The 12,551-nt window shown below is 45.4% G+C and overlaps 1 protein-coding gene and 1 non-coding gene across 3 annotated transcripts in view; one reads left to right on the top strand and one right to left on the bottom strand.

Annotated features, from left to right (window-relative positions):
• ADK (adenosine kinase) overlaps positions 1-12,551 on the top strand; it is a 505,307-nt gene that overhangs the window by 66,319 nt on the left and 426,437 nt on the right. For both annotated transcript variants that reach the window (XM_029060396.1, XM_029060395.2), the window contains exon 3: positions 5,205-5,258. In XM_029060396.1, coding sequence (XP_028916229.1) covers positions 5,205-5,258 — 54 coding nt within the window. The remainder of the gene's footprint in view (positions 1-5,204; positions 5,259-12,551) is intronic.
• Positions 11,470-11,607, bottom strand: LOC114810545. The gene has a single exon (XR_003758241.1). It is a non-coding gene; the product is annotated as a small nucleolar RNA SNORA7 (small nucleolar RNA).

Here is a 12,551-nt window from a genome sequence, read left to right as displayed (position 1 = left end):
CTCCCTGTAGGCTGTAAGCTCCTTGTGGGAAGGGAAGATGTCTACCAACTCTTGTCCTCTCCCAAGTGCTTAGTAAAGTGCTCTGAACACAGTATCCACTCAATAGGTACCATGGGTTGATTCGTTGTTACTCCTTTGGATATATTACTAAGAAATTTATCTGCCTGGAATAGTTTGGCCATCTCTGACCATCCTGGCCCAGAATATCACTTTCTTGCTGCCACCTCCACCCACTCCAATACTCTGAAATATCTATTTGTTGCCATGATCCCCCCTCAGCCAGGCAGAAGACAGGCCATGGGGAGTGCTGTGAATGCCAAGTGCTAGCCAACTCACCTGGCACACAGTCTCTCTGTCTGTGCAAAGGCCTTGATGTAGGGGAAGACTATCGATCCATAAATGAATCAGTGGTATTCACTGTGTGCTTACTGTGGGCAGATTACTATACTAGATGCTTGGGAACATATAAACAGTAGATATCATCCTGCTTACAAAGACCTTACTGTTTACAGATTGTATGACGAGGAAGTCTCTTCAAGGTCTATAGTTAGGTAAATTGAATTAGCCATTTTCTTCTGAAATGTTCACAATTCTCCCAAAGTCTAAAACTTCTTTTCTCCTTACACAAACTCTCACATAATGTTTTACCCAATGGCCCAAGTAACCAAGTAACCAACTTCCCTCCCAAGCCCTGTTTCCCTCCCAAGCCCTGTCCTCTTCCTGACTTCCCCATCACTGTGGATGGCACGACCGTCCTTCCCGTCTCTCATGCCCGCAACCTCAGTGTCATCTTTGACTCGGCTCTCTCGTTCACCCCACACATCCGATCCGTCACCAAAACCTGCCGGTCTCCCCTTTATAAAATCGCCAGGATCTGCCCTTTCCTCTCCATCCAAATGGCTATCTTACTGTTACAGGCTCTTGTAATATCCCGGCTGGATTATTGTGTCAGCCTTCTCTCTGATCTCCCTTCCTTCTCTCTCTCCCCGCTCCAGTCTATTCTTCATTCCACTGCCCGGCTCATCTTCCTGCAGAAACACTCTGGGCATGTCACTCCCCTTCTTAAAAACCTCCAGTGGTTGCCTATAAATAAACCTCCGCACAAAACGAAAACTTCTCACACTAGTCTTCAAGGCTCTCCATCACCTTGCCCCCTCCTACCTCTCCTCCTTTCTCTCTATCTACTGCCCACCCCGCACTCTCCGCTCCTCTGCCGCCCACCTCCTCACCTTCCCCCTTTCTTGCCTATCCTGCCGTCGACCCCTGGGTCACGTCCTCCCGCTGTCCTGGAATGCCCTCCCTCCTCACCTCTGCCAAACTAATTCTCTTCCCCTCTTCAAAACCCTACTTAGAGCTCACCTCCTCCAAGAGGCCTTCCCAGACTGAGCTTCCACTTTTCCCTCTGCTCCCTCTGTTCCCCCTCTACCCCCCCCTTTCACCTCCCCTCAGCTAAGCCCTCTTTTCCCTTCTTTCCCTCTGCTCCTCCCCCTCTCCCTTCCCCTCCCCTCAGCACTGTGCTCGTTCACTCAATTGTATATATTTTCATTACCCTATTTATTTTGTTAATGAGATGTACATCACCTTGATTCTATTTATTGCTATTGTTTTAGTCTGTCCTTTTCCCCCGATTAGACTGTAAGCCCGTCAATGGCAGGGACTCTCTCTATCTGCTGCCGATTTGTCCATTCCAAGCGCTTAGTACAGTGCTCTGCACATAGTAAACGCTCAATAAATACTGTTGAATGAATGAATAGGGGGGAGGAAGAGGACCAAGGGACATCATGGGTTTCACCCATTGCACCTTTCAACCGGAGGCAGATGTCACTTTCACTGTATTGATGATGATAATATTTGTTAAGCACTTACTATGTGTGAAGCACAGTTCTGAGTGCTGGGTTTGATACAAGGTAATCAGGTTGTCCCACTTGGAGCTCAGTCTCAGTCCCCATTTTATAGTTGAGTTAACTGAGACACAGAGAAGTTAAGTGACTTGCCAAAATTCACAAGGCTGACAAGTGGCGGAGCCAGGATTAGAACCCACGACCTCTGACTCCCAGGCCGAAAGGCACATAGTAAGCGCTTAGCAAATACTACAGAAAATGAAACGAAACCAAAAAGGAAACAAACCAACAAATTAGAGAACCTTTATATGGTAGAGCTGTATGGTGGCTGAAAATTTGGCTTTTCTGTCTCCGGTTCCACTCCATCTAAGTTGGACTCTAGAATTGTCTAGAATTGTTGTGATGGAGTTCAGTTCAATGCACTCCTGGACACCAGAACTCACAAAGTTTGGCTTGGGGCTGGCCCTTGTGGCTCACATGAGCAGTTGTCCCTGTGGACTGGTGAAGCTTTGGAGTTTTCTCCCACCTTTCCTCAAATCTTCATACCCTGTTTAAGAAATGCTGCTTTAGGACCTCAGCCAGGCCTGTGGTCTATACACTAGGTCACACTACTTCTCTAGTCCGTACGCTTCTTGTGGGGAGGGATCGTGTCTATTTGCTGTATTATGTTGTTCCCTCCCAAGCACTTTTATCATGAGGATATCACTGATGCAAGCTGGCTAGGCCAGAAATTGAATATGGCCCCCATACCAACCTCCTGACTTATGTTTGTAAAGTTGAGTGAACAGTATGTTTTCTTTTAAATTGCAGCTTTGACATTAAACTCTCAGGTCTACTTTGCCCAAGGCACGACAACCCTCTTGTTAGTTTTCTACTTCTGTGCTGTTTTGTTCCCTTCTAGACCGTAAGCTCGTTGTGGGCAGGGAATGGGTCTACCGGCTCTATCTACTCTCCCAAGTGCTTAGTGCAGAGCACACACTTAAATGGTCAATAAATACCATTGATTGAATGAATGATTGATTTCCTCCTGTTTGACAGCTTATTACCAGTGCATCAAAAAACATTTTCTGTTCAAGAACCTCCAATAGGACATGCCCAAGACAAACCCTGACTTGGAATGGACCCGGCTGGGTCTGGGCTGTGGTTCCCTGCGATCCCTCCCCTTTTGTTTTGGGGCACTGAGGGGTGGGAAAGGAACTGGGCTGCTGCTACCCAGAGTATTGTATTCCTGACTGCGCAGTTACCTGGTGCGTTGGGTAGCTGAGACTTGGACTTGGCAGGTGTAGACTTCTACTTGAGATCATGGTCACCTTCAGCTTCTTGACATGGTCCTCTGGAAGTCAGAGGATCTCAATCCATCAATCATATTTATTTGGCGCTTACTGCAGGCAGACCTCTGTACTAAGCGCTTGGGTGAGGACAGTATAACAGACACATTCTGTACCCACAACAGGTTTACAGTCTAGGGGGGTGGGGGACCTGGGTTTTAATCCCGCTCCTGCCTCTTGTCTACTAGGTGACCTTGAGCAAGTCACTTCTGTGTGTCTGTGTTGGGGGGTCAGGTGGGGAAGATTGGAGGTTGGCTCCAGTGTCGTCCCACCCACTTTGACCAAGGGCAGAAAGGTCTGATCTGGAATCCACCTTTGGAACGTCCCAGGGAGCCCCCACGCTGGTAGCATTCATCGATGCCTGATTGTCTTGTGAAGAAAGAGTGGCGGCACTTGCTTGAATACCTCATCTGTAAAATTGGGATTAAATCCTACTCCCTGCTTCCTAGACCGTGAGCCCCCTATTGGACAGGGACTGTTCCGACCTGATTGTCTTGTGTTTACCCCAGTGCTTAGTACAGTGCTTGGCACACAGTAATCCCTTAACAAGGATCACTTAAAAAAAACAACAACCCAAAAGTTTCTGGCAGCTAGCAATACAGGTGGTACTTTCGTGCAATACTAGACATTTTAATCATACATTGGTTTAGAAAAATGGCAGATTAAACTTCATTCTGTATCAGCCTCCTGTGCTGATCTCCCTGCCTCTTGTCTCTTCCCGCTTCAGGCCATACTTCACTGCCATTTAGATCATTTCTCTACAGAACCATTCAGAGCACGTTTCCCTGCTCCTTGAGAACCTTAAGTGGTTGCCCATCCACCTCTGCATCAAGCAAGAACTCCTTACCATCAGCTTTAAAGCACTTGATCACTTTACCCCCTCCTACCGTACCCCGTTGCTCTCCTACTACAACTCAGCCCACACACTTTGCTCCTCTAATTCCAACCGTGTCTCAGTCTTGTCTATTTCAGTGCTGCCCTCTTGCCCACATCCTGTCTCTGGCCTGGAATGCCCTCTCCATATTTGACAGATGATCACTATCCCCACCTTCAAAGCCTTATTGAAAGCACATCTCCATGAGGCCTTCCGTGACTAAACCCCCATTTCCTCTTCTCCCACTCCCTTCTGCCTCACACTTGGATTTACACCCTTCATTACCCCTCCCTTAGTCCTACAGCACTTATGTACATATCTGCATTTTCTTACTTTATATTAATGTCTGTCTCCCCCTCAAGATTGTAAGCTTGTTGTGGACAGGTAGCATGTGTACCATCTCCGTTGTGTTGAACTCTTCCAAGCGTACAGTACAGTGCTCTGAACTCAGCTCACCCTCAAGAGTGTAAGCTTGTTGTGGGAAGGGAATGTGTCTGTTTATTGTTAAAGTGTGCTCTTCCAAGCACTTAGTACAGTGTTCTGCACACAGTAAGCACCCAGTAAATTGCCTGACTGACAGTAAGCGTTAGCTCAGTAAATATGATTGACCTGTGACAACAGAGGGGAGGGTTCTCATCCTTCTGGGTCTCACTCAAGCCCCATTTTTGAGCTGGAGGAGGCTGCCAGATATGCCTTCTTTCCCAAGCCTGGGAAGAGGTCCCATTTCTAACCCAAGAGTCCCCTCTGCCACTTACAGCCTTGTTTTCTGCGCCGGAAGGAGATATTTTTAGCCTACTTCCAACTCAGTAGAAGGGACGCCAAAGAAGGCGGGGGAGGCTGATCTGATTGTGGACCTTGGAGACCATGTTTCAGATATTTTAAAATTCAAATGGAAATAAATTGTTGCCTTCCGGGATTGTATACATATGAGTGAATTGAGTAGATTAAGGATTTACTCTTTAGAAGAAGAGTGTGAAGTTAAAAAATCCACACACTATCCTCTTTAGTGTGTCAAGTTGAGTGATACTAATTGGCTTCCTGTGTAATTCTGTTGATTCTCCCTTAAAAGTGTGACAGAGCATACTTTCTTAGGGCGGGAGAGTTTACTAAAAATCTCAAATTATTCTTTGTGTGACCAAACATTCTTTTCTCATCCTCCAGGTATGGCCTGAAGCCCAATGATCAAATTTTGGCTGAGGACAAACACAAGGAACTGTAAGTGATTTCTGTTACAAAATACTTGGTTTTTTCAATCTGGTATATAAGGAATAATCACTACTTTGACTTCATTGTGGTAAGAATAGGGTGAGCAGGGAATGCGTCTGTCATATTGTTAGGTCGTATTCTCCTGAGCTCTTGATTGAGTGTCCTGTACACAGTAAGTGCCCAATAAATGCGATTGATTAGTAATAATTGTGGTATTTGTTAAATGCTTATTATGTCCCAGGCACTGTACAAGGTGCTGGGCCAAGGGAGTACAAGCAAATTGGATTGGACACAGTCCCTGTCCGACATGGGGCTCACAGTCTTAATCATGTGGTCACCCTCTAGGCAGGGCCTAACTAAGACCCAAATGTTCAACCGAGGATCCCGACCCTGGCCCCGGGGATGGGCTGGAGAGTCAGCTGGCTGAATGAGGGAGGGAGTGAGCCTGTACAGCGAGGTCTGCTGACAGAAGCCCAGATTGCCTTGCTTGCCCCCCTGCCCGTTCCTCACCTCTCCAGAACCTCTCCCAGGCTTCCTGCAGAGCTTTTCCTCAGACCAGAAATGGGGGTGGTGAGCCTGAGGGGATCCTCCAGACCCACTTTATCTGCTGGCTAGTCTGGAGGGCATTCAGGTCCCTTTTAGGAGCTAGTCATTCATTCAATCATTCAGTCATTTATCGAGCACTTACTTTGTGCAGAGCACTGTACTAAGCGGATAGTCATCACTATGTTTGCCCCCAACTGGAACGGAATCACTTTCAAGAGTGGCGTCTCCTTTAAGGGGCAGCCCCTGTGGCTACTTGGGGCTGGGCAGAGGGCAGGCTGTCTTATTGCTTGGCCTGTGCTTGGCTGGACAGTGGTGGGGGGCCAGGGGTACAAGGATGGCAGAACCAAGGTCGTCCCAGGGCAGCATTTGTGGGCCGGAGTTGAACTCCGAAGCCACAGCCCCACACGGTCTCCTCCCTGTTCCTTCAGTCGTTGTCCCCCTGCCCTTCACCAATGGAGAAATTTTAAATGTCTGTGAGTGGGGTCAGGTGGTGAGGACTGGAGGTTGGCTCCGGTGTCATCCCACCCACTCTGACCAAGGGCAGAAAGGTCTGATCCGGGATCCACATTAGGAACGTCCCGAGGACCCCTCACATTGGTAGCGTTCGGCGATGCCTGATTGTCTTGTGAAGAAGGAGAGGCGGCACTAGCTTGAATCGGCACACCTCTGGGGGATTATGATGGCATTTGTTAAGTGTTTGCTACATGCTGTATTAAGCACTGGGATAGATACAGGATCGTCAGGTTGGACACAGTCCCTGTCCCCCTTGGACCTCACAGTCTAAGTGGGAGGGAGAATAATACTGACAAGGATAATTGTGGTAATTGTTAAGCGCTTACTATGTGCCAGGCACTGTACTAAGCGCTGGGGTGGATAAAAGCAAATCGGATTGGACACAGTCCCTGTCCCACATGGGGCTCACACTCAATCACCATTTTACAGATGAGGTAACTGGGGTCCAGAGAAGTGAAGTGACTTGCCCAAGGTCACAAAGCAGGCAAGCGGCAGAGGCAGGCTGAGGACCCATGACCTTCTAACTCCCAGTCCCGTGCTCAATCCACTAAGCCATGCTACTTTTGAATCCCCATTTTACAGAGGAGCCACAGAGAAGTTAAGTGAAGTGCCTGAGGTCACACAGCAGAGAAGTGGCAAAGCCCCCAAGCCTTTAGACTGCAGTCTGGGATTGTAGGCCTATAGCCTCAGTATGCATCTAGCCCTACCGATAGGAGAATTTTCCGTAACATTAGTTTGGAAATCATGGTTCTTAAAGTAGTGCTATGATATGAAGTTCAATGAACCTCCTTATTTCACTTATTTGTGTTTTGAGACTGCTGTAATTGCATCAGCTCTATCATCGGGTTGTTGGGAAATTAAGGGGTGAGATTCCTGAGGTTTCCATCCTGGAGCTTGAGGCTGCAAGGGGATCAGGCTCCCTCTGGTTTGCCCTTCCCTGTCCCCCCAACGGAAAGAGAAGCCACTCTGGTTTATCTTGGTGCTTTCCTACTCTGGCCGGGAGAAGACAGGTTTTCTAACTTCAGCCCATCTCATGTCTGAATCTGGGGTTTGGAGGGGAACCTATTCCAAACCACCTAAAGTTGGTACAAATCTCTCCATTGCTAGGGAATTCAGGTTAATTTTCTGTATTGTATTTTGGTGAATTGTATTTTTGTCAAGAAGGTGGTTTATCATTATTGAGTGTCTCTATCAATCATGTTATTGAGTGCTTATTGTGTGCAGCTAAGCACTTGGGAGAGTACAATACAGCAGAGTTGGTAGACAGGTTCCCTGCCCACAAAAAGCTCACACTAATTCAAAATTTGTAAGTATTTGACCCTCTCGCTTCTCCTTTTGCTTTCTCTATTCCCGCCAGAGTAAACTTTATTCACATGTCACTACCAAAAACTAAATTAAGCTGTAAGGAGCCTTGTAGAAGTAATAATACTGATAATGATAATCGTGGTAATGGTATTTAAGCGCTTACTGTGTGCCAGGCACTGTTCTAAACACTGGGATAGATGCAAGGTAATGGGGTTGGACACAGTCCTTGTCCCACAGAGGGCTCAGAGTCTTAATCCCCATTTTACAGATGAGGGCCCTGAGGCACAGAGAAGTAAAGTGATTTAACCAAGGTCACAGACAGCAAGACAAGTGGCGGGAGCCAGAATTAGAACCCAGTTCCTTGACTCCCAGACCGGTGCTCTATCTACTTTTTCTCAGAGTAGTTTGGAGGTGGTAGAAGAGGAAGGCTGGGGGAAGGAAAGCCAAAACACAAAAATGCACACCCATAGTACTATATTTTAAGTTATTTTTGAGTTTAGAATTTTAGATTGTTCATTGATTCATACTTAACACTTCTTAGTTTAAATGATTGATTGATCAAAGTACAGGAATGAATGACCATGTTCCCAAGGCCCACAATATGCAAACTCCCGAGGTACTACATGATGCTGTGTGACCTGGGGCAAGTCACTTCACTTCTCTGTGCCTCAATTACCTGTTCTGTAAAAGGGGATGAGTGTAAACCCCATGTGGGGTTGGCATCTGTGTCCAACTGATCAATGAATACGATTGAATGAATGAATGAATGAATCAAACTTGTATCTACCCCAGTACTTAGAACTGTACTTGGCATATAGTAAGTGCTTAACAAGTGCCACAGTTATTATTATTCTTATTGTTATTATTATCATTATTTTAAATTGATGATGTGACCGGTATCTATGAGCCCTCTTGACGTTCCCTCCAGTCCCTCCCTCCCCTGGGCCGAGGAGTTTTTCATTCACCCACAACCTGGACTTAGTCTCTCCCTTCTCTTTCTCTCTTCCCCCATGCTCCATTACCATACAATATTTTTAAAGCCGTTTTGGTCTAAGTAGGCGACTCAATCAATTGTATTTATTGAGCACTTACTGTGTGCAGAGCACTGTACTAAGCGGTTGGGAGAGTACACTACAACAGAGTCGGTAGACATGTTCCCTGCCCACAACAAGCTCCTGTCCAGATCTTTGGGAGTTCTCTTCAAAATCTCCATTCATCCAGTGATGTATTTATTGAGCATTTATTGTGAGCTGAATACTGTACTAGAAGCTTGGGAAAGCACAATACAGCAATAGAGGCAATCTCTGCCCACAATGAACTATGTGAGTTCTCTGCGGTCCTCATCATCTTCACAGGAAGGCGGGGAATATGTCAACCAACTCTGGTATATTGGACTCTCCCGAACTCTTAGTATAGTGTTCTGCCCCTGGTAAATGCTCAATAAACGCCATTGATCGATAAATCGGTTTTCCTGCTTCTGGCTATTCTCTTCAGGCTTCTTCACTTCTGGGGTTCCTCCAACGACAGAGGAATGTTTCTACCAACTCCAGTGTATTATACTCTCCCAAGCATTAGTACAGTGCTCTGCACACAGTAAGTGCTCAGTAAATACCATCGATGGATTGATTAATGGACAAAGTTGTTGGGCTTGGTCTGAATTGAAAAGTGATAGGGGCATTTATAAATGATTAAATAGTATCAAGTGCCTGCTTACGTATTGTTCTGCGTCAGAAGCTTTACAAAACAAGTTAAGTCATTTTGTGTATGTTTATGCACGCGTGCATGTATGCACAAACAAGCTAATGAGCTACACATTATTGGAACCTTTTATCTGGACTATCTTGGAGTTTGGATGTGGAAATTGAACTTTGTTGAGCTCATGTATAGACATTAACATTCTTCCTTTAAGAGTTCAGTGAGGTAGAAACTTAATGGTGTTTTTAATTTCATCTTTACTGCTGTACATTTTCAGGTAGATTTCAGTAAGATTGTTATGCAGGAAGAATAGCTTAATCAGCAAGCGCAAATCCCCCATTATAATTTTAGTAACTTAGTTTGCAGGCTGAAAATCCTAATTCACAGAGAAAAGGTAAGTTTAAGAGTTTATGGATCTGAAAAGAGAAACAGGAAGTAAAGAAAATGTTTTGTTGTTTGTTTTAAAAAAAACATTGGATAAGCCCAAGTGACCACAGAGTTTCTGACCAAAGTGTTCTTTTTTTGTTCCATGGCAGCCACCCACAGATATAGAAGAAATGAGTATTTTTGTTAGTTTTTTAGGAACATGAATACGGTTGTATGAACTCTGAATCACCAGTGGTTTTGGGTAAAAGAAATTTAAAGTAAAAAATTACTTAGTGCATAATACATTAATAATAATGCTGGTATTTGTTAAGCGCTTACTATGTGCAGAGCACTGTTCTAAGTGCTGAGGTAGATACAGGGTAATCAAGTTGTCCCACGTGAGGCTCACAGTTAATCCCCATTTTACAGATGAGGGAAATTAGGCCCAGAGAAGTGAAGTGACTTGCCCACAATCACTCAGCTGACAAGTGGCGGATCCGGGATTCGAACCCATGACCTCTGACTCCCAAGCTGGGGCTCTTTCCACCGAGCCACACTGCTTCCTATGACCCATTCAACCGCTCATGAATTACCTCTGAAGCATCCGTAAGAATAAATGCACCTCTTGAAAAGCTGAGCATGGTTGGTGCCAAAGTACTATAACATAATCAATCAATCAGTGGTATTTATTGAACACTTACTGTGTACAGAGCACTGTACTAAGGTCTTGGAATAGTGCAATACAACAGAATTAGCAGACATGTTCCCTGACCCTAATGAGTTTACAGTTTAGAGGGTTGAGATGTATTAGGTAAGAAGACACTGGACTAGTGACTCCTTTAAATGATTGGCCCTGTGGCCACAGAAAGACAAGAAAGGAGGCTTTAATGGCAACATCAGCCTTGGAGAGAAGACAGTGGCCAAAGACCTGGCCGAGGGGATCTTGGGAAAGGTTAAGGAGAGCCAGTGAGAGAGTTATACAACTAGTGCAGTTTCTGCACTAATTTAGCAGCTAATGTTTTTGCTGTGGTTGTATCAAAAATCATAGTATTTGTTATTTTTTTCCTTGATATTTTGTCAAGTGTTTACCATGTGCCAGGCAATGTACTAATTGGTGAGGTAGACACAAGATAATCAGGTTGGACATAGCCCCTGTCCCACAGGAGACTAGTGAAGTGACTTACTCAAGGCCACACAGCAGACAAGTGGTGACCTGGGATTAGAATCCAGATCCTCTGACTCCTAGGCCTGTGCTCGTTCACTAGACAACACTGCTTCTCTATTCAATACCAAATTGATTTGGAAGCAACAATAATAATTGTGATATTTAAGTATTATGTACCAGACACTAAGCGCTGAGTTAGATACAAGCTAATCGATTTGGAAACTGTCCCTGTTCCCCAAAGGGCTCACGGTCCTAATCACCATTTTACAGATGAGATCACTGAGGCACAGAGAATTGAGGTGACAAATAAGTGGCGGAGCTGGGATTAGAACACAGGTCCTTCCGACTCCCAGGCTTGGACTCTATCCACTAGGTCATGCTGCATGTTACCTACCTACTTGTATCTGGTCTTTTATGCTGTCGAGTCATCTCTGATCTATAGCAACACCGTGGACACATCTCTCCCAGGTCATCCCACCTCCATCTGCAGTCATTCTGGTAGTGAATAAAAAGAATTTTCTTGGTAAAAATAAGAAAGTGGTTTACCATCGCCTCCTTCCACGCAGTAAACTTGAATCTCTGCCCTTGACTTTCTCCCATCCCGCTGCTGCCCAGCACAGGTGAGTTTTGACTTGTAGCAGATTGCCTTCCACTCACTAGATGCTGCCCAATCTAGGAATGGAATGGATAGGCCTCTGCTTGACTCTTCCTCCCATAGTCAAGACTGGTAGAGTACTGGAAACTCTCCAGGTGTGACCCTGAGAGGAACCTACCTACTCTACTGAAGCTTTCCTTCCGAGATTAAGTATATAGAGAAAGCTGACTACCACAGCCGAAAGCAAAGCATGGCATTTGACAACTGAGAAGCTAGTAGTTGTGGTGAGGCAGAACAAGGTGTTTTGCATTATAACTCTGATCCTAGAATATGCAGCAATTGGAAAATGTAGAGTAAGAAATCAATTTTAGAAATATCACTCCACAAAATGTTCCTGGAAATGGGAGATGTCAGTGGAGGAAAAACTAAAAGGGAGCCCTGCATTGTGAAATTCTGATCGATAGGTTAAGAATCAATCCATTCATTCAGTTGTATTAATTGAGCTCTTACTCTTTGCAGAACACTATACTAAGTGCTTGGGCATATACAATATAATAATAAACAAACACATTCCCTGCCCAAAATAAGCTTACAGTCTAGAGGGGGGAACAGATATCAATGTAAATAAATAAATTACATGTATGTACGTAAGTGCTGTGGGGCTGAGAGGAGAGGAACCAAGGTAGCAGATCATGGTGACGCAAAAGGGAGTGGGAGAAGAGGAAAGGAGGGGCTTAGTCTGGGAAGGCCATTTTGAGGAGATGGGCCTTCAATAAGCCTTTGAAGCTGGGGAGAGTAATTGCCTGTTGGATTTGAGGAGGGAGGGCATTTCAGGCCAGAGGCACGAAGCGGTCAACAGGTCAGTAGCGAGATAGACGAGATCGAGGCACAGTGAGAAGGAATGGTATTTATTGTGCACTTACTGTGTGCAGAACACTGTACTAAGTGCTTGAGAGTATCCAGTATAAAAGAGTTGGTAGACATGTTCCCTGCCCACAGTGAGTTTACAAGTTCCCGAGGAGGGTGTTATGAGGCCATGTGACAACCTGCCCTTCCCAGCAAGGCCCATCCTGCCCTAGGGAACAGGAGTAACAGTAGGTGAAGAAGCTAGTTGCCA

The sequence above is a fragment of the Ornithorhynchus anatinus genome, chromosome 3 (assembly GCF_004115215.2).
Source record: "Ornithorhynchus anatinus isolate Pmale09 chromosome 3, mOrnAna1.pri.v4, whole genome shotgun sequence".
Classification (NCBI taxonomy): Eukaryota; Metazoa; Chordata; class Mammalia; order Monotremata; family Ornithorhynchidae; genus Ornithorhynchus; species Ornithorhynchus anatinus.
The sequence above is the reverse complement of the archived record's forward strand: the minus strand, read 5'-3'. Positions and strand labels throughout refer to the sequence as shown.